The sequence below is a fragment of the Chiloscyllium plagiosum genome, chromosome 30 (assembly GCF_004010195.1).
Source record: "Chiloscyllium plagiosum isolate BGI_BamShark_2017 chromosome 30, ASM401019v2, whole genome shotgun sequence".
Classification (NCBI taxonomy): Eukaryota; Metazoa; Chordata; class Chondrichthyes; order Orectolobiformes; family Hemiscylliidae; genus Chiloscyllium; species Chiloscyllium plagiosum.
In genome coordinates this window covers 23,526,591-23,549,037 of record NC_057739.1, presented here as the reverse complement: position 1 = coordinate 23,549,037, position 22,447 = coordinate 23,526,591, and the positions used below count along the sequence as shown (strand labels likewise).

Below are 22,447 nucleotides of genomic sequence, written 5' to 3'. Positions count from 1 at the left end.
GGAGTGGGAGGGGGAATTGAAATGTTGAGCTACAGGGTGGTTGGGTTGGTTGGTCCGGGTGTCCCAGAGGTGTTCTCTGAAACGCTCCGCAAGTATCTCAGTAAGACCAAAGCAACCATATGTAATAGGAACAGGAGTCAATCATTTGGCCCCTTGAGCTAAGGTTCATAGCTGATCTGACATTCCTCATGTCCACTTTCCTGTCCTTTCCCTGAATCCCTTGATTCCCTTACTGATTAAGACTCTCTTGATCTCAGTCTTAAGTACACATAAGAATTCTGCCCCTACAGCTCTCTGTGGCAAGGAGATCCAAAGACTCTCGACCCTCTAGAGAAGAAATTCCTCCTCATTTCAGTCTTAAATTTGCACTCCTTTATTCTGAGACCATTCCCTCTGGTCCAGAGACTATGCCATGATGGGAAACATCTCTCAGCATTTACCCAGTCAAGCTCCTTAAGAAGGGCTTATGCCCGAAACGTCGATTCTCCTGTTCCTTGGATGCTGCCTGACCTGCTGCACTTTTCCAGCAACACATTTCAAGCTCCTTAAGAATCCTACTTGTTTCAATGAGATCATCTCTCATTCTTCTTAACTCCAGTGAGTAGAGCTCTGAACTATTTAGTCTTTGTTTGTAAGACAACCCATCTAGGAATCACTCTAGTGAACCTTCTCTGAACTGCCTCCAATCAAATATTATCTTTCCTTAAATAAGGGGACCAAATCGTTCACAGTACCTCAGACATGGCCTCACCACCACCTTTGTACAGTTGCAGTAAGACTCCCCCACTCTTATAATCCAAGCCCCTGGAATTAAGGGCCAACATTCCATTAGCCTTCATTGCATAAAGATTTGGAGCTCGGGTGCCGGTTGTCATGGTTGTGGGTATGTTCTGGGAAGTTGATTTGCAGACGTTTTGTCCCCTGTCTCGGTGACATCTCCAGTGCTTTGGAACCTCCTGTGAAACGCCGCTATTCTGTGTCTTCTGGAATCTATTTGGTTCATTTTCTGCTGCTTCCGGTTGCCAGTTCTGATTGTTTGTTGTAGCGGTCGGTATATTGGGTCTAGGTAGTGTGCTTGTTGATGAAGTAAACACAATTTATTTAAAGAAGATAGTTAAAATACAAAGAAAAGAAATAGGAATTTAGAGTAACTTAACTATTGGAAGACTGAACTGAATAATAGATACAGTAACTCTTTCTAATTAACTGTTCCAATATAGTACCATCCCATAAACACACCCCTTGGCAAAAAGGCAAATTCAGACATAGATTCTCCAATCCAGGAGGAAAAAAAAAGAGAAAATTCCAATGAAATTGGTTTCTGGGAATCATTCACCGAGGCTTCCAACTCTTCTGAGAACTCAAACAGCTTCTGACAGCTAAAGCTAAAAAGAACTGGAAAGCCTGGTCTGTGAGAGCTGGCCACACTCATTTCAGATTGTTCAAACGAAAACCCAAGGTGCCCTTAGCTGTTTAGTTAAACTGTCTTCAGTAGCTATTTCAGCATCTCTGCCTTTTTAACCTCTCTTCAAAAAAGACCCAGGACAACATAACCTTTTAAAGCGATAGAATTGTCACACTGATTATGACTACATTTCTCTTTTCTCCCCTCTCTTGAGTGGCTCCCTGACTTGGTCAGTTTGCTCATCCCTTCTACAGCCCTCACTCTCATCCACATAGAGAGCAAGAATCTCAAATCTGTTAGACAATCTCAAGGGCTGAGGCTCCTTCACTACTACCTGCTGGATCCCTCTACCTGCCTCACTCATAGTCACAACCTGCTGTCACTGACCACTGTCAGACTTTGAGGTACTTAAACAAAGGGATGTTATTGTCTCCTGAAACACAGCATCCAGTTAACTCTCCCTCACTCTGATGTGTCTCATCAGTGGTAGGAAAAATAATAAACAATAGGAGACACGTGTGAGAGAGGAGTGTGAGGGGTTAAGATGGTAGATTTACAAATGGAAAGTTGGGAGGCTCAAGTGCAATATAAAATCCAGCAGGTCAAATGGTCCATTTCTGTGCTGTGTATTCTATCTAATTAAATCTCAGTAGACGGGCTGTTTAAACTTGTTGCTGCTATATCTTATTTGTACCTCAACAAAAAAAGTATTAACTGTCTTTGGCAAACAAATACTTTCAATTTGGCAACACCTCACTGAGGGCTGTTATATAAAATAGGACTGCAGAAACACAGAACTCTTCACAGGGTATATGGACCATTTATCTGGCTCTCCAAAGAATCTTATGGCTTAGTGCCATTTGCCTGTCTTTTCATTGTACCCTTGCACATTGTTTTTCTTGCAAAGTACGTGTACTTTTTCAAATTATGCAGAGTTTCAAACTTCTTTTGAGTGCTCATCTAAATGCTTCTTAAACATTGTGAGAGTACATGCAACTTCGCCACCCTCTCAGGCAGCACATCCCACATTTCTACCACCCTCTGGGTGAAAAAGAGTATTCTCATATTTCCTCGAAACCATTTACTCCTCACCTTAACCTTGTGCCCCGGGGTCTTAGACCAGTCTGCCATGGAAAAAAGATTCTCACAATCTACTATTCTATGCCATCATAATTTTGTGTAACAGATCCCCTTCAGCCTCCTGTGCTCCAGGAATAAACAAACCCAGCCTGTCTAGTCTCTCCTCATAACTGAGACTTTCCAACCCAGGCAACATCCTGGTGAATCTCCTCTGCACCCTCTCCAGTTCAATCACATTCTTCTGACAAGATCTGCACACAATATTCCATCTGCGGCTGAACCAATGTATTATAATCTTTCATCCTATCTGCCAAAGATATTTTGTGGCCTCTCTTTGCCTTCCTAATTTCTTTTTGAGACAATTCCATACACTGTCTGAAGGGACCAGACTCTGTAAAATTACATTGAAGCTTGTGTAGGTAATTTATTTTCGTATTTAAATCTCCAAAACCTGGATAACTTACATCTAGCTTGTGATTCCAATCAACTGAAAATGTTAGAAAATGCACTTAAGATGCTGACAAAATCGGAAGCTCCTGTTTCCAGTAAATTATACACAACCAATGCTCACATCCGAAATCTACCAAAGCTCCAACCAGCCCTGTTGACTTTATAATTATAGGGAGGTAGGATATACCTGCAGACTAACATTGCATTTCATTGCACCTTTTTATACAAAAGCCATTCGTTATATTCGAAATTATATGGCTTTGGACTATGTGTTAGCCTTTGTTAGTTTACCTATTGAATAGATCACTTACATCAAGTGTTTGTGCAGTGGCAATAGCTCTTTCTTTGATCCAGGGGCCCCGGTTCAAATCCCACCTGCTCCAGCGGTGGGTAATAAAAGCTCTGAACAGCTTGATTGGAATACAGTCATTGAGACTCGGATCTGCACCAGTCTCCGCCCACCTAGGATTACGATGGTACTCCCGCTGGACACTGTCTTTTAAGTTTATGTCATGTCGCAAGGCTGCAGCAACCACTACTGAAGAAGTTACCTCGGCTGCAATTTACTGGTTCATTTCTGGCAGAAGTTTCCACAATCTTCCTGTAACAAACTGAAGCAACTTTTCTCAGAGGAGTTTATCACTTGACAAATATAATTTCCTCAGAATCCGAAGTTGATTGGTGTCCTAGCAGTTCCTGTTTAAACTTTGAAGCAGAGGACTTGTTTTGTGCAATGGAAGGTAAAGAGCATGGTATCTAGTTTGTCATTCCCACCCACCCCGTTGTTTTATGCATTCAGAAGAAATCTATTTTAATCCTGAACAGTTTATGTAGCATGTCTGTACTTTTCGTCCAACAGCTGCCAGGATTATCTTTCTTCTCGTACTGCTTTGTTTCCTGAAGATGACAGTCACTACTGCCAGTAAGTTTAAAAAAAAATATGTATCAGTCTGTGTCCGCCTCATATGGATATCTGCTTAAGCTGGGACATCTTGGCTTCCCTGTGTGTGTGTGTGTGTTTTAGTGAAAACTTTTATATAATAACAGAAGTAATGCAGAACTAAACGGCGTGAGTAAACCATTGGCTGAAATAAACCACATGGCGGCGTGAAGAGACGTTTAGGAAGCTGAAGGGGGAAAAACTGCAAGATGAGAGAGGTTGCTGTGAGAGCTGCTTTTATTTGACTCTGTTTAGTGAACATTGTGGAATTGTTTCATTCAGTTGAGATTAGTTTTTTTTGTTTTCTGAATGATAACGTTGGCACTGTGGTACTCTTCAGATGCTTTAGGATTTTTTTTGCATTTAACGAGCTATATAAATACAAGTTGTTATTAATTCAAATTAAAGTAAAACACTAGCTGGAAATCTGAAATAAAGACAAATGTACTTGAGAAACTCCAGCAGATCTGGCAGCATCTGTGAAGAAAGAAACAGAGTTAATGTTTCAAGTGCAATATGATCTTTATTATCATAGAATCCCTACAGTGCAGCAAGAGGCCATTCAGTCCATCAAATCTGCATCAACCCTCCGAAGAGCATCCCATCAAGACCCATGCCCAAAAGATTCCCATTACCCTTCATGGGTTTTTACCATGACCCATCCGCCTAACCACATCTTTAGACTGTAGGAGGAAGCCAGAGCACCCAAAGGAAACCCACACAGACAGTTGTCGCCTGAGGCTGGAATCAAACCCAGGTCCCTGGCATTATGAAGTAGCAGTGCTAACCACTGAGCCACCATGAATTCTTCAGGTCTAGAGAAGAGTCATACTGGACTCAAAAATGTTAACTCTGTTTCTCTCTGCACAGATGCTGCCAGATCTGTTTTTATGGTTGTTGATATTCCTGTACTCATAGATTTCTATGATCTGGGAGTTGTAAAACATTACACCTAATTTCAGTCAATTGAAGACATTGAGCCAAGTGTTACAATGATACCAAACTTAAAATTTTCAGCATACTTTCCATTTATTCTAAACGTGCCTTTATTGAGGAAGTACCATTTTGAAACCTACTATCCATCTTCCTGTCACTCTGTCATATTCAACACCACTAGAAGTCAACTTGAGAAGTTCATACAAACTGCAGTCTTCAGGGGGAAAGGAATTAGAGAGTGGATGACTTGATAGACTAGCACTGTTGAGTACCCACCTAAAAGTTACATTTTTCTTTTTTGCTTGGTTTGTTTTATAAATTATGAACCTGTCACTGTTATTGTGCCCTCAATTACAAGTTCCAATGTAACATTGATTAAAAAATTATAATATCCTGAAGGATAACACAGGAGTATATCTTAGCTTGACGTTTGCTATCATTTGGGCTGGAGTAGTCCTGAAATGATTTACCACCCTACTTACTCTGGTCCTCTGGCTATTATTACCCTCAAAGGATTATCTGCTCTGCTACCTATCTTCAGGTAGCTGCTGGCATTTGTAAATCAGGATCTGATCAAAAGTATTGAGCTCCCATTGCAAAGTTAAATTCAAATAACCAATGTCACTGCCTGAGTTCCACTGTTCTATCATTAGTTCTTAAAAGTTTTTCCCAAGACTCCTTGCTGATTAATTTATTTTAAAAAATCAAGGTAACAGAACAGTAACTGACTATAAAGATAAATCTGTTAGACTTAAAAATGTTAGGAATTTATTTACCTATAACCTAATAAATAGATCGAGCTAAGAGTTATATTGCTGCTGTTTTGGGTGTGAATGCATGCTTGGCTGATCTCATTCCCATTTCACTCCATCTGAGAGATGATTGAGATTCTGTAAATTAGTAGAGGTGACTTCATATCTTTTGTCTAACTAGAGAGACACACCACGTGCAGGAATGTGACTTTTGCAAATTGACAGGATTTCCATCCAGCTGTGAACCATTAACTGCATGTATGTGATTTTGCAGAGCTCACACTTAAATAGTGAGATTAGAACATAAGAACTAGGAACAGGAGTAGGCCATCTAGCCTATTAAGCCTGCTCTGCCATTCAATAAGATCATGGCTGATCTTTTCATGGACTCAGCTCCACTTCTCCGGTCGCTCACCACAACCCTTAATTCATTTACTGTTCAAACATTTATCTATCCTTGCCTGAAAAACGTTCAACAAGGTAGCATCAACTGCTTCACTGGGCAGAGAATTCCCCAGGAATCTTGCAGCCCTGGAGGAAGAAGGTCCTCCTCAACTCAGTCCTACATAAGCTCCCCCTTATTTTCAGGCTATGCCACTTCGTTCTCGTTTCAAACACCAGTGGAAACAACCTCCATGCTTCTATTTTATCTATGCCCTTCATAATTGTATATGTTTCTGTAAGATCCCTCCCTCATTTTTCTAAATTCCAAGAAGTATAGTCCCAGTTTACTCCATCTCTCCTCAGAAGCCAACCCTCTCAACCCTGGAATCAACCTAGTGAATATTCCCAGCACCCCTCCAGCCTAGGAGCCACAAAGGATTCTGTCTCATTGACATGCAGTTGGTGTTCGACAATGGCAAATCCTTACCTTGGTAAATGTCTGTTATCTTGTCAACAGCCACAATACCCTCATCCTGAGATAGTCTGCTATATCCACCCCACTGCATGCTACCAGAGGATTTACAGCTTGACTGCTTGGAAAGAAGGGATTTTCCAATATACGTGAAAAGAAAGACGTCTGCAGTCACACAACTTGAAGCTTGCTCTTCATGGCAGAGATCAGGATGAGGGTGATGATATTTGAGACGAGCTTTAAAGCAGGACTAAGTTTGACAGGAATTTGGCACTGTTTCCTCCAGTGGATTTAAGCATTGCAGGTTCAGTTTTGTTTCCTGTGGTTATGGGCCCTGTTATCCTGCAAGAGAGAGGCAAGAATATCAGTGAGTATTGTGCCTGCCATGGCTGAATAGGATGAATTTAGTCACTCATGCTGCTGGGCCCTCTGATCAATATGTGCAGCAGTGTACACACACAGTCGTGTGGTATAATCATTCAAATGAGGAAGGTGGACCCAGTTTGCATCCTGTTTTGCTGAATGAGACTGAGAATGGCCTAATCTTGAATTCTGACCCCATACCCAAAACAGGAGGAATATAGTTTTAGCTTGAATTATTTATTGGGTTATAGATAAATAAATTCTAACATTTTTAAGTCTATTCGGTTTATCTTTAGTTATACTCAGTTGCTGTTCTGTTACTTTGGTTTTAAAAAAACGTGACTCAGCAATGAGTCTTGAGAAAGTGGATTAAGATTTAATGATCATATAAATGTTCATTTAGATGATGGTAATACCAAAGATTTACATTTGCTTCTTTGGTATTATCTGCAGTTGTTCAGTAGACCTTCAATTCCAGATGCTGGAGTCTTTCCTAGAAATACTGATAAGTTTTCAGCACATGTCATCGATGTGTGTTCAACATTGAAAAAGAAGCACTTAGGTAACATATCTAGTTAGAGCACATGGAAATGCGTGGGGTTTTGATGTTGAATTTTAAACTTCTGTCTCAACACATCATTTGACATCTTGAATTACGATTTTAAGTGGTGGCGTTCCAAGCAGTTAAAATATTCTCTATTACTGGACCCAAATACCTAATTCTCTTACCAGTGAGCAATGCAGTGAGTTGATACCACCTGATAGGTGAATCAAGGCAAAATAAATGTTGATCTGCACAATAATGACCTCAGTGTTAACTATGGAGGGGGCAGGCTGTTCTACCCCTTTTGCCTGGTATTATTAATAAAAGTGCTGAAGTAAATTAGTTGGTCTCTGAGTTCTGGTTTTCTTGTCTGGACAAGTGTTGTATAGCATTACAAGCAGGTACAAGTTTTAAATTTCATTAGCTGTTTAGTCCCTTTACTTCAACTTTTTAAAATTCACTGCTAGTCATTGAGTGACTGAATAATGTTAAAACAAATTTGTTCTGGCAGCAAAATGGGGAGTTTAAAAGGGACAGCTCCAGTTGCTGATGATTCACGTTACAATGTGTCTTTGGATGCTTTGAACATAATTGTTACTTACATATGTAAATCATAAGCCAACTGGCTGAATTAAGTACTGAAATGGCAAGTAACAAATTGAAGGATATTTGGCTGATGGTTTCAACATTTGTAATAGGTTGTGACATCTAAAATTTTTAAGATTTTGGTTTCGTACAATTAATGTATTTTGCCATTCTTAGCACTGTCATTTATTGATGGTCATAGAGTTACAGAGTTATACAGCATGGAAACAGACCCTTCGGTCCAACTCATCCATAAAATCAGATCTCCTAAACTGATCTAATTCCATTTGCCAGCATTTGGCCCATATCCCTCTTAAACCCCTTCCTATTCATATATCCATCCAGATGCCCTTCAAATGTTGTAACAACCCTCCTCCAACAATTCCTCTGGCAGTTTGTCCCATACATGCACCACCTTCTGCATGAAAAGATTGCCCCTCAGGTCCCTTTTAAATGTTTTCCCTCTCACCTTAAACCAATTCCATCTGGTTTTGGACTTGTCCACCCTGGGAACCAGACCTTGGCTATTCATCCTATCCATGCCCCTCATGATTTTGTAAACCTCTATAATGTCACTCCTCAGCCTTGAATGCTCCAGGAGAAAAAGCCCTGGCCTATTCAGCCTCTCCCTATAACTCAAACCCTCCAGTCTTGGCAACATCTTTGTAAATCTTATCTGCACCATCACAAGTTTAACATGTTTCCTGTAGCAGGGCAACCAGAATTGATTGCAGTATTTTAATACCAATGTCCTGTACAGCCACAACATGTCCCAACTTTACTATACTCAATGCACTGACCAATGAAGGCAATGTAGGAGAAAGTGAGGACTGCAGATGCTGGAGTACCAGAGTTGAAAACTGTGTTGCTGGAAAAACACAGCAGGCCAGGCAGCATCCAAGGAGCAGGAGAATCGACGTTTCGGGCATAAGCCCTTCTTCAGGAAGGCAATGTACCAAATGCCACCTTCACTATCCTATCTACCTGCGACTCCACTTTCAAGGAACTATGCACCTGCATCCCTATGTCTGAAGGTGATCTGTAAGAGATGGTGTTGAGTTTGTGTTTCATGTGGACAAGATAATAGCGGTGTGAATTGCACCTAAACTTGCACCATGTTGTAAATGTGTCTTATATTTTATTTCCTTAAGTTAATTTCCACTGAACTTGTTTGCATGATGCCAGAATAACAAAATCATGGAACTGTTATGATACCCAAGGAGGCGATTTGGCACATTGTCTCTGACTGAACATTACATCTTTGTGCCAATCTCCTGCCCTTTCCCTTCCATCTAATGCGCTCAGGTCTTTTGATTGAATCTGTCTCCACCATACTCCCAGGCAATGAATTCCAGACACTAACTATTCACTGTGTGAAGAAGTTATTTTTCTCACTTCAGATTTGTTTCTTTTCCAATTAACTCTGTGCCCTTTTGTCCTGTATCCTACAAGTGGGAACAGTCTGTACCCGTCTACTCTGTCCAAACTCCTTATAATTTTGAAAACTTCAATCTTATACCCTCCTCTTTTCCCATTCCAAGGAAAACAATCCCAACATCTCCAATTCATCCCCAGTATTGAAGTTTCTCATCCCGGGAACCATTATTGGTAACCTCTTCTGCACTCTTCTGTGTTCATATCCTTCCTAAAATGCCCAGACAATACACAGTTCTCCAAAGAATCATAGTGTCCTTACAGTGTGGAAGCAGGCCATTTGGCATATCGAGTCCACACCAATCCTCCAAAGAGCATCCCACCCAGACTAACCCATAGTGTCAAGGGATGGGTAAGTTGGGTGTATTAGTTAGGGAGAGTGCAGGGTTCAAGGAGAGGGTAAAGGGTGAGGGTGAGTGGGACGCTCTGTGGAGGGTTGGTGTGGACTTAATGGGCCAAATGACCTGCTTCCACACTGTAGGGATCCTATGATCTAATTTATGATGATTCAATCCACCTACCCTATCTCTGTGCATTTCCCACAGCTAATTCACCTAGCACAGCCAATCCACCTAACTTGCATGTCTTTGGACTGTGGGAGGAAACCAGAGTACCCTGAGGAAATCCATGCAAATGCCTGGAGAATGGAGAGGCAACTGTCCAATAAGTGGTATTATTGCTGGATTGTTATTTCAGAGATACAGGTAATGTTATGGCAACCTGGTTCAAATTCTATCATAGCAGATGAAGGGCTTAGAATTCAATTTTTTCTAAAACCTGGAATTAAGATTCTAATGATGACCATGTATCCATTGCTGATTGTCAGGAAAAAAACCCATCTGGTTCACTAATGTCCTTTTAGCAAAAGAAGCTGTTGGTCTGGCCTACATGTGACTCCAGACCCACAGCAATGTGGTTGACTCTTAACTGCCCTCTGGGCAATTAAGGATGGGCACTAACTGCTGCCGAGCCTGTGACACCCACATCTCGTGAACAAATAATAAAAAGAAATGTGCAAACGCCACACAGTCAGTTGCCTGAGGGTGGAATTGAACCCAGGTCCCTGCTGCTGTGAGGCAACAGTGCTGAGCCACGATGCTGCTCCAGCTGGGTTTTAACTTCCATCTAGTACAAGATAGGAATAATGGCCTTGCTTTTGTACTCTGTCCCTATTAATAAAAAACAGGATATTCTATGCCTTATTACCTGCTCTCCAGCTTTGCTATATCTTTAATGATTTACGCACACACACACTCCAGTCTCTCTAATTCTGCACACCTGTTAGAGTGGTATCCTTTATTTTATCATTTATTTCCATTTTCTTCCTATCAAAATGTAACACCTCACAATTCTTTTCATTATACTTTATCTGTCAACTGTTTACTCACTTCACCAACTTACCAATGTCCTTTTGAAGTTCCATACTGTCATCACATTTTACAATACTTCAAATTCTGAAAACTTTGAAATTGTTCCTTGTACAGCAAGGTCTGTGTCATTAATATATATTAGGAAAAGCTAGGGTTCCCATAGTGATCACTGAGGAGCTCCATTACACACCTTCCCTCATCTAAAACATATCTATTTACCATTACAGTCTGTTTCCAATCAGTCAGTTACTTTTGTATTCACATTACATCAGACCCTTCTGTTCCATGAACAGTGACATTGCTCACAAGTCTGTTGTGTGACAGTCTATCAAATATCTTTTGAAAGTGCATGTGCACCACATCAATGGCATTGTCCTTATGACATAAATGGACTGCTTTATATATTTTTAAAAACCATTTATTTTAAGTTTGTGTGTTGGATTTTACATTGGTGACATAAGTTTTCTCAGTGTGTCTGAAAATAGTATTTAACTGAAAATATTTCTGAAGGCATGGTAATTTTTAAAAATAGACTGTACAAGCTACTTAGGATATTTTAGAACTTAACAGGTTAGACCATTGTGTGTTAAGATCTGTGAAAAATTTTTAGTTGGCTTATTTTTAAGTTGTGAGTAACACCAGGAATTTAACTTGATTCTTGAGCAGTTCTGTGAATCTCTTGGGTGGCAATGGTTGTACAGAACAGTGTTTTTGAGAAAACATGATAAGAGTAGAGGAAGGAGTTAGTAATAGTTTCAAACTACCAGATGTATTTCTCATTTCACATAAAATCCCTACAGTGTGGAAACAGGCCATTTGGCCCAACAAGTCCACACTGTCTCTCCGAAGAGTAACCCAGACCCACTCCCTTACCCCATTATTCCATGTGGCCCCTGACTAATGCATCTAGCTTACACATCCCTGTACCCTGTGGGCAATTTAGCATGGCCAATTCACCTAACCTGCAAACTTTGGATGGTGGGAGGAAACCCACACAGACACTGGGGGAATGTGCAAACTCCACGCAGACAGTCACCCAAGGCTGGATTTGAATCCAAGTCCCTGGTGCTGTGAGGCAGTAGTGCTAACCACTGAGCCACCCTTTGAAAATGTGTTAGCTTTGAAAATGTTACTTGAAGCTAAGTACATTTGAATTCAGGCGTATGATAGCTTCAAGAAGAAGCTATTAGCATTTCACATTAGTTAAGATTGTCAAAATGTTAGGAAAATATATTTTTCTCTGGTGTAAGTGCCATAGAAAAGGTGTAATTAGGTACTTCACAAGGGAATATTTTTTGGAACTTATAAAGGAGTGCTTTGCGATTAATATATTTACAGTGTGTTGAAAATTCTTTGAATTTGTGTTGTGAGTGAGTGGTTGGTTTATTTTTTATCATTTCTTTTGGTGATTAAACTTCCATTTTATTGTTAGTACAACACTGTTTATGTTTCAGTGAGAGACCAACTTGTTAAAATAAAACAAAATATGATCTATCAATCCAGGTTTCAGCCTGGGATCTGACTTAGCTGATAAAATATCGGCTAGAATCAAAATATCTTCAACAATCCTATTCATTTACTGTTCAAAAAACTCAGTTAGCTAAACATGATTTTCCCTCAAGAAATCCATACTGATTCTCATTCAATCCACACTTATCCAGGTGACTATTAATTCTATCAATTATTATTTCCAAAAGTTTCCCCACCACCGAAGTTAAACTGGCAGGTCTGAAATTGCTGGGTTTATTCTTAAACGGTTTTCCAAACAAGGGCATAAGATTTGCAATTCTCCAGCCTCTGATAACATCCTTGACTGAAGGAAGACTGAAAAACTATGGCCAGAGTCCTTTCAATTTCTATCCTCACTACCTTCAATGTCCTTGGATGATTGTCATCTGGTGCTTCAGCCATGCTTTCTGCTTCCAAGAGTAAATCCCCTTTTCAGTCCCTAATTGATGCTACTCTTTTGATTAGCTTGTCAACCGTCCATTTTGTGCAAAGGTTGCTGATCTTTTGGCTCACTAGGATTGCTAATAACTCTGTTTGGATTGAGAAACTAAATAATTGCTTACACAAAACTATCTATACTTGTTTCCTAACTCAATCAAGTGTTGTTCACCTGAAAATACTGATGTGATTGTCAGATTTAAAATTTTAAAGTGTTCATTTGATTGGCTTGGTCACTTTGTTCATGTTTAACTTAAAGTGGAGGACCTACATATTCTGCCTCTTACCCTTTTGGAATGAGCCATGAACATTTCTGTCAGCTGTTTGCTTGTTCTTATCAATGTATCAGCTTTTATTTTTCTTTAAATTATTATTTCATGGATTGTGGGAATCAGTGGCAAAGTCAATATTAGTTGCCCATCCTTAATTGCCCTTGAACCATGAGGCTAATTCGGAAAGCAGTTAAGAATCAACCAAGTTCTGCAGTCACATGTAAGCTGGTCTGGAAATCCCCAAAAGACATTAGGGAGCAGCATGGGTTTTTACAACACTTGATGATGGCTTAGTGGCCATTATTACTGAGTCTACATTTGCAAATTGATTCGTTTAACTTTTAATTCTACCAAACGCCATGGTGAGATTTGCAATTTTGTTCCCAGAATATTAGCCTGGGCCACTGGAGTATTACCCAAGTGATGTTGCCACGATATCACCATTTCACCCATTAATGAAATATGACCTGTCTTCATTCTACCTGAAGCAACAATCTCTTCTTTGTCTGTTAAGTTTTCTTAAAGGTTCCACAATAATTTTCATGAACGTTATGTATCCAACCTATTTGATCCATTGTTAAAGGCAGGTTTAAGCTTCATTTATATTTTTGTATTTAGAGTTTTAAGCTGAGGATATATGGTTGTTTTTCATTTCAGAGTTCTTGTAGATTTGGTTATGAAGAGTCTGCAAATCTATTGTTCACATGCATTTTATTGAGGCGTGTTTTGAAGAGCTGGGGTTTAGTTCAGTACATTAAATTGTAGAGGGAGAAAAAGGGGCTGTTGCCTAGTAACAGGGATCCAGTAACAAAGAGATTGATTTATGGTTTGTTCTATCAGTCTGCATTTGGGCATAAAAGAGTGGAGATGGGAGTTTAAGCTTTCCAGTCACATTTCTGGCAGGAAAACTGCTGGAGACTGAGTTTAGAGGATTGATGTGTTTACTCTGAAGTTAAATAATAGCAAGTTTAATTTGCGAAATGTTTTAGGTGCCTTTGGGGAGAGATACCACCCAAAGAAAACTAACATGCAGTGAACACACAGAAGTCCACTGAAAGGTAACTGAATACAGGTGTGCCAATCTAAATGAGGAGCCTTCGTGTGGAGACAGTAGTGAGGTTTGCTGAGGTTTATGTGCTTCTGGGATTTAAAAAAAACATTGAAATTCACAATTATTTCTGATGTTGGTATTGAGGTTTGGTGTAATAAAGTTTTTTTAAAAAATCACACAACCCCAGGTTATAGTCCAACAGGTTTCTTTGGAAACACCATCCCAGTCCAACATCAGCACCTCCAAGTCATGGTGTAATATAGTTCAGGTTTTTCCCTTGTTTTAATAAATGTTTAACTTTGTGTGTTAACGGTACATTGGTAGCTTCTGTGGGTGTGTTCGGTAACTGACTTCCATTGTGAGAAAAAATGTTAGGATCTGTTGAAGAAAACTCTCAGACTCGGACCTTGCGAACTGATTAGTTTACTACACGATATATCATGGGGAATTCATTGTCCTAACTGTGACTCGGTGTTATTCCAAAGTACATCAGGATACTACAGGATTATATAGAGGAAACAGCTCGGAGCTGACCGTTAATTCCACAGTTTGGCTGCTTACAAGTTGGTACTAAATTAGAGGTTAGTCATTAAGTTCAAAACTAAAGCACTATTATGCATTCCACAAGTGGACAGATCAAGTGGTATCACCATCTCCTCTAGTTACACAGATTGCTAATACTAAGCAGAGATATCCCTAATTGGCTGAATGACCATGAAGAGGCAATAATTAGAGAAGGAAGGGGGACTAATTGGAAAGTCTATGTCAGCTTGACTGGTTCTACAGCCTGTGCTGATCATTCAGCAAAGGGAGGAGACACTATCTTGAGAAGGAAGATAAGGACAACCTTTCACATTACCTCAGTAAGGAATGTACAGCCAGCAAAGTTCTGGCTGGGGACACAAAATGGAACTCTCAGCCGAATCAGGAAAATGGCTTCCAGGCAAATAGTGTTAACTTTTCCCCAACAGGATCTAATAACCAGGATCTGCTTTGAGATCTCATTTGCCGGGTATTAACATCAGCTAGCATCATAACAAAATAGGGTTTCATCCAGAGTCAAAATACTTTGAATTTAAGTGGGATTTGGGGATCAATTTTTAAAAATTGGAGATACTGGAATAGGAACAGGAGAGTTGTGTGAAATACATTACATGTGGTGGAATTTTGTTTTATTAGATTAGATTACTTAGTGTTAAAACAGGCCCTTCAGCCCAACAAGTCCACACCGACCCACCAAAGTGTAACCCACCCAGACCCATTTCCCCTACACCTAACACTACAGGCAATTTAGCATGGCCAATTCACCTAACCTGCACATTTTTGGATTGTGGGAGGAAACCGGAGCAAACTCACGCAGACACGGGGAGAATGTACAAACTCCACACAGAGAGTCGCCTGAGGCAGGAATTGAACCCGGGTCTCTGGCGCTGTGATACAGCAGTGCTAACCACTGTGCCACCGTGGCTTTGACCATTACTAGGAATAGAGCATTTAAAAGTGGTTTTTAAAAAAAACTTTGACTCAGGCTAAACTGACAGAGCAAGTAAATAAATTGAAGTGAGGGGGAAAAAAAGCGGGATTTTGTGAGTGTGATAATATTTAAAGTGAATCTTCATCATTTAGAGATCAAAGAAGAGAAACCTGAAAGCAGTATATCAGAGCTAGAATTAGCTAAGGTTCAGTTACAAATGAAAACACTTAAATTGGAGGAAAAGAAGCGAAAGAACAATTGAGAGAGAGGAGAATGATTTGATTTTTTAAAAAGGAGCGGAATTGGCAAGAGAAAAGAAAGACAAGGAAATAGAATGAAAACAACTCCAGTGTGATAGAGAGATAAAGACAGTGATAGAGCCCAGAAACCATGACTTAGCTAGAGAAAAGCTTACAGTAAAAGGAAGAAAGAAGAGATGTTATTTCAGGGGATGATTCTCGTTCCTCTGAGGAATTTGCCTCAACTAAAAAGTTTCACCTTGTGCCTAAGTTTTTGGAGAGGATATTTCTGCTCATATGAAAAAGATATCTGTGAAGTTGAAGTGACCAGAAGATGCCCAAGTTATTACATTACAGTGAGGTGAATATTATTAAACTCAGCTAAGTGTCAGTTCAGTCCCTTGGTGTGATCTAGTGAGTTTTTTTTTCACGTGGATCACCTCCGTATGTATGCCTCTATAGCACTCTGTACACACTACCTTGTGTTCACCATTGGCAGGAGTACTCGCCACTACTGGAACCTTCCAGGATTTCCATGCCAGCACGATAGTTAAAGTCCAACTGTGGATCAGATCAGTTGAGGAACATTGTTTCACAGTGCACTTAGTGGGAGGGAAAGGAGAAAGAAAAGCTTCAGAAGACACCTGGATGATGCTTCATTGGAAATACAAGTTGCATTCATTAAAATATTGCTATTTTACATCATTACCCACTGATTATTGTCATTGGCACTACAGTTCTGGAGACTACCTGTCTTTTATGTCATACCATCATAGAACACGTTGAAGCAAGTGCTACTGTTTCCCGAAGCCCCAGTACAGTATTACGTCTTGTCCTTGTTCAATGTTGGAGCATCACATGCTAGAAGGCCTTCACGTGGTTGACTATGCAAATTCTTATTGAACAACCAGGAAAACGAAGACAAAAGCAAAAACACTACATTTACTTCTGGGAACCATTTCATTTGAGGAGTTGCAAATATACAGCCAATGAATGATCACTGCGCCTAGCTCTCATCTACTGGAACTGGGTGCTAATTAAGTTCAGTCTGGCTTATTGAGCCTGACACTACAGTGCTCTCTCATGCACTTCAGGTGATCTCCCTCCTCAAAAGACTCCGTCAACTTTCCCAGCTGTTCAGTGTCCATCACTTCCCCTCTTCTCCTGCTCCAGGACTAGAGAATACAGCAAGCTTGGTTAATGTGGCACAACTCTCTGGAATGTACTGCAAGGCCCACTGCAGACCAATCAAAGCACCAGAACCTCATCTCTTCTGGAAGCCCATAGTCTTCTCCACAAAGGCTCTGGAGGATGAATGGGCTGCATTCTAACTACACTCAGTCAGGGATTGTGTAATGGAACCATGACTGCAGAGAGTAGCCTTTGTCTCCAGTAGCCCACATGGTAAGATGTCCGGCCCTTGGTAGGTACCAGGAACAAGGGAGTTCTCAAGGATGTAGGCAATATTAAAGCTCACAGGCTATCTGGTGCAGATCTCTAAGATCCGCACCAGATGCTCACAGATGACTTGTACATTGATGGATTTGATTCCTATTCTATTGATGAAGCCAGTTACGTTAATGATTTGGTGCTGTCTGTGTGATGTGTGTTTAGTCTAAAGCAGCTTCACCTTGGCAAATCTGGCGCCCTTAGCAAAGCATACTGCCTGGGCTGCAGCACTGACCACGTTCTAAGGAAACAGATGAAGCGGGATTGTCTGGTACAAATTGTCTCAGTAAAAGCCTTGATACATTTATGCATTCACGATTGAGAGATCTCTAATGGAACATTGGAAGCAGTGTGTTGCTAAGAATGTAGCAGAGTGACAGCAAGCAGAGTAGGTGAGCCAGTCACCCCTTCAGGATGCAAATGCCCCCCCAGCGGATCACGTAGTATTCTGCTGGAGCCCCGGGACATTCCAACCTTTAGCAGAATGCATCTCGTTCATCTGGAGGAAACAGCATCAAGGACAATAGTCCTTGGGGCCCCCTCTAATTCCGTCACATCCTGAGGGGACATTCTTTATGTGGAAGCCGTCAGGCAGTTGTCAGAGGTTGGAACTCATTCTGAGTTTGCTGTTCCTCCTCAGTTTCAGCACAATCACAGTGATGACGGCCCCTGCTGTGTTTGCCTCCGTTCCAGTGAACACGGTTGGGGAATATCCGAACCAGAAAAGGTCCTTTAGTACTGTGAGCAGTTAGCACTCGGATCAAATGATGGTTTAGTATTGTCCTCAATCCAGTGGGACATGGCAGACTCTGAGGAGGGGGACCAGGAAATGCCTGTACATGGACCTTTGACATAGTGCGCTTTATTCCAAAGTGTGCAGCACATGTCACGCAAGTAGAACTGGAGATAGTAAGTATGCTAGGATTGCTGAAACCTTCCTCACCTAACCTGACACCCCATCCAAACAAGGCAGCTTTGAAGAGCCTTATTGCCAAATACATACAAGGTGAGAAGAAATCAAGTTCAAGGTGAGAAGAAATCAGCTCCATGCCCTTGTGCAGGCTAGATTAGGTTCCCTACAGTGAGGAAACAGGCCCTTTGGCCCAACAAGTCCACACCGACCCTCTGAAGAGTAACCCACCGAGACCCATTTCCCTCTGATTAACAAACCTAACACTACTGGACAATTTAACACGGTCAATCCACCTGACCTGCACAGCTATGAACTGTGGGAGGAAACCGGAGCTCCCGGAGGAAACCCATGCAGGCACTGGGAGAATGTGCAAACTCCACACAGACAGTCACCCGAGGCTGGAATCAAATCTGGGACCCTGGTGCTCTGAGGCAGCAGTGTTAACCACTATGCCACTCCCTAAAAGAGCTCGGCTGTTATTTGTGAATTTTAGTCAACAGGTGAGACTTTTAGTATTGCCTGTCTGGTTCACATACAGGACTATAATCAATTTCTAATGATCGATGACACAGTCCGGATTCCTTTGTTTCCTCCATAGTTGAAATTATGCATTTCCCATACACAGTGGTTTGATTACAGACATCTTTAAGCTGGACTGTGTAAGAGTTTGAAGTGCAATTTGCCCTTGAAGGGCCTCACATCACTCACAAGGACAGCCTACACGCTCAGGGAAGAAAAACACCATCTCAGTCACAGCCATTCTCCATGGCTATTGTCCATTTGTAGTTTTGGGTGAAGATGGAAGGCAACACAGGTTGCACTTGATGCAGTGAATCCAGGCCCAGCGTAATTCCCCCCCACCTTATCCCAGTTCCAACCTTCCAACTCGGCACTGCTCTCATGACCTGTCCTACCTATCCATCTTCTTTCCCACCTATCTGCTCCGTCCTCCTCTCTGACCTATCATATTACTCCACCTTTATCTACCTATTGCACTCTCAGCTACCACCCACCTAGCCCCACCTTCTTCCATTTATCTCACCACCCTCTTGGCTCACAAGCCTCATTCCTGATGAAGGGCTCTTGCCCAAAACGCCAGTTCTCCTGCTCCTTGGATGCAGCCTGACTTGCTGTGTTTATCCAGCACCAAACTCTCAACTCTGATCTCCAGCATCTGCAGTCCTCACTTTCTCCTATTTGATCTAGGGCCCTGCCAAGACCTTCATGTTCCTTTCTGCTTTACTGACAAACCCATCAGGTCTGAACTTACCCATATTTTCACCCAGTGCTTTCACTTGCATCTTCATCTTGAAGCATGACTCCTTGAGCCCCAGCCCTTCACCTTTGCCATGGAAACCATCATAGTGCACTGTACACTCCCTCACCCACTCTGTGAAAGCCAGTGTGTTAGCAATCATTGTTGACAGCCCTCTCCACCCCACCCCAGGTTGCAGTGGCCCCTTGTCTTCCAATGCACTATTGTCTCCCCCGTTATATGTTGAGTTACCTTCTGCACAATTACTATCTTCTCTGCATGTTGCCTCCAACCCACAATTGACTCTTCCAACTTCCCTGCTACAGTGGTGGCTCCCGATAACCCCTTTTGACTTTCAGTGCACAGATCCCAGTCCTGACTGGCCCACCCCAAACATACTTGGAAGGACAGCCCTGACTGATAAATGCAAGAAGGAGGACGGAAATGGTATTAGTTTTAGAAAAAAAAAACAGAAGAATACCAAAAATAATAAAAGCTCAAAGTCATAAAAGGGAAATAACGTGCTTCCATGGTTACAAGGCTAGACAATCTAATTGCTGAAAATTGCAGTAGTAGCCTTCATTTGGAAGGAAATGAATCTATGAAATTCATTACCACTGAGAACTGTCAAGGCTGGATCATTAAGTGTATTCAAGCTTGAGATAGACAGGGTTTTTAATCAGTAAGGGGATTAAGAGTTATGTGGATAAGGTAGTCAAGATCAAACGTGATCTCATTGAATGGCTGTGCAGACTCAAAATGGCCTCCTTTTGTTCCTATACCCTATGGCCTATAATAGGAATGCATAAAAAAATTCCTAAGATGAGGTTGTATCAAGAAAGCAAATTAGCATTTAGTAGCAGTACCAGTGAAATATATTCTCTCAGAATCTATTAGGAAGGGGAGATGACTCCGTCGAGAAATCTTGCTGGATTTTTGCTAAAGAGAGTTAAAGTACTGGAGGTTCTGGATTTTTTTTTTATATCTTTAAGGGAGATGCTTTTGGTTAATTCTCCAACAAAATAAATCAATAATGAAAAGATTTAAATATTTTGTTTTTGGGGAAGAGATATTACCTTACACATCAGTTTCAAGAGGCAAACCCTTGAAGGTGTTGAAGGATACTGGAGCAAGTCAGTGACTGTTGCTGACTGATGATGGGTGGCTAATGGAGGTTATAAACTAGTTCCATTATATAGATTTAGATAAAAGAGTGACTTATTAAGTGCACAAGTTATAGTTACAATGTGTATTAAATTCCTACAGAAGGGATTAATTTCATCTTGGGGAATAACCTGATTGATTCAAAAATATTAGCCTCTTTGAGGGTGTTGGAACAACCAGTGAAAGTGAGAGAAACTGGGATGCTACAGGAGGAATATCCTGGATTACATCTTGATTCTGTTTTCACCCAATCTCAGATCCATAGAATTAGACAGGAAGAATATAGAAATGGGATCTGACTTGCTCAGTATTAACAGCAGCTGGTATTATAACAATATCAGTTATTCTGCTGCTGATGCAAACTTTTTGTTATTGATATTTTGACAGATTTTGGTTGTCTGTGGTCCAGTTCTGGGCTTAGTGTTCTTGATGGAATTTCCATTTCTCATTTAACAATGATGCACATTCCAGGTCACTTTAAACATTCTTAGTTCTTGTCCTTGCAAATCTTGCCTCCTGCATGTTTATTAGAATGTTAACTTTTCAGTTCAAAATTATATATGCATATATTGTTTTAAAAAAATATGTTTCAATCGAGCCATGCATCCTTGCTTATATATAATTCCATTCATCCTGAAAGCTAAGCAGTGATCACTGTAATTATGCATCAATCATTTAAGTGCAAATTATGCTTGCTTAAAATATTCTTAGCTATTAAATCAGCAAAGATCCAAAGGATTTATCAACTATTTGAGATTTGTGGGCAAATGCAGCCCAGGTTTAGAAGTAATCCCTGTCTGCTACATGTAAACAACCCACATAGAATGTGTTTTGGCTGTTCTCAGTCTGGTTAATGGGAGTTGCAGTTCAAATCTGTTTCTATATTGATATTGATTCTGATCCAAGCCTTTTGGCAGAGGCCGTTTCTAATTTCAAACATTGTTGTATCCAAAAACTATTTCCTGCAATTGCAAAACAGCAGACTTTAGCAAATTTAGCAAATGTTTTTGTCAATGGAATACTTCTGAACATTAACTCTAACTTTGTCTGTTTCTTGTTGCAGTAAATCCCTGCTGTTATTACCCATGCCAGAATAAAGGAATATGTGTTAATATCGGGAAGGATGGTTATGAATGTGATTGCACCCGCACTGGTTACTATGGTGTCAACTGCAGTTTGCGTAAGTTGTTTCAATGCTCAGTTTTCAGTCACATTTTATTGGAAGTATAGTCATTGACCATAATAACTAGGTAACCACTGAAAGTTCAACATAAGTGCATCACTATTGCTGGTATCCAGTTGATTTCCAGAAAATGAAATCTTTATTTCAATGCAATCTAATAATCCCTTTTAATTGCTGAACCCAAGCAGACTGTGTTGGTACATTGAACAAATTCCAGTTGTAATTTTGAACATATAACTCATTCTGAGAAGGGTTTGTTCTATTAATAATGAGATTCAATGATTCTAGTGCGCATACTGCAGAATGGTGTATTCAAAAGGAATGTTAATTACTCAAGCACTGATGGAAACAATTCAGCCTGAGGTGTCCGTGCCAGCTTTCTGTCAGAACAATTCAGCTAGTCCCACACCCCTGCCTTTTTAGATTAGATTAGATTACATTACAGTGTGGAAACAGGCCCTTCGGCCCAACAAGTCCACTGGCCAATTTACCTAACTTGCACATCTTTGGATTGTGGAAGGAAACCGGAGCACCCGGAGGAAACCCATACAGACACGGGGAGAATGTGCAAACTCCACACACTCAGTCGCCTGAGGCGGGAATTGAACCCGGGTCTCAGGCGCTGTGAGGCAGCAGTGCTAACCACTGTGCCACCGTGCCGTCCACAAAGTGCAAGGAAAGTTTTCTCATAGAATCCCTATAGTGTGGAAACAGGTCCTTCAGCCCAACAAGTCCACACCGAAGAGTATCCCACCGAAACCCATTCTCCATTACTCTACATTTAC

At 40.8% G+C, this 22,447-nt stretch overlaps 1 protein-coding gene across 4 annotated transcripts in view; it reads left to right on the top strand.

The window, feature by feature from the left end:
* Positions 1-3,455: 3,455 nt before the first annotated feature.
* The window catches only part of LOC122564813 (prostaglandin G/H synthase 1-like), a 104,607-nt gene continuing 85,615 nt past the window's right edge, over positions 3,456-22,447 (top strand). For 2 of the 4 annotated variants that reach the window (XM_043720099.1, XM_043720098.1), the window contains exons 1-3: positions 3,456-3,675; positions 3,795-3,857; positions 21,543-21,659. In XM_043720099.1, coding sequence (XP_043576034.1) covers positions 3,669-3,675; positions 3,795-3,857; positions 21,543-21,659 — 187 coding nt within the window. In that variant the 5' untranslated portion in view covers positions 3,456-3,668. Of the gene's footprint in view, positions 3,676-3,794; positions 3,858-13,923; positions 13,993-21,542; positions 21,660-22,447 lie in introns of those variants that run through there. The other 2 variants (XM_043720100.1, XM_043720101.1) reach the window with 2 other exon arrangements.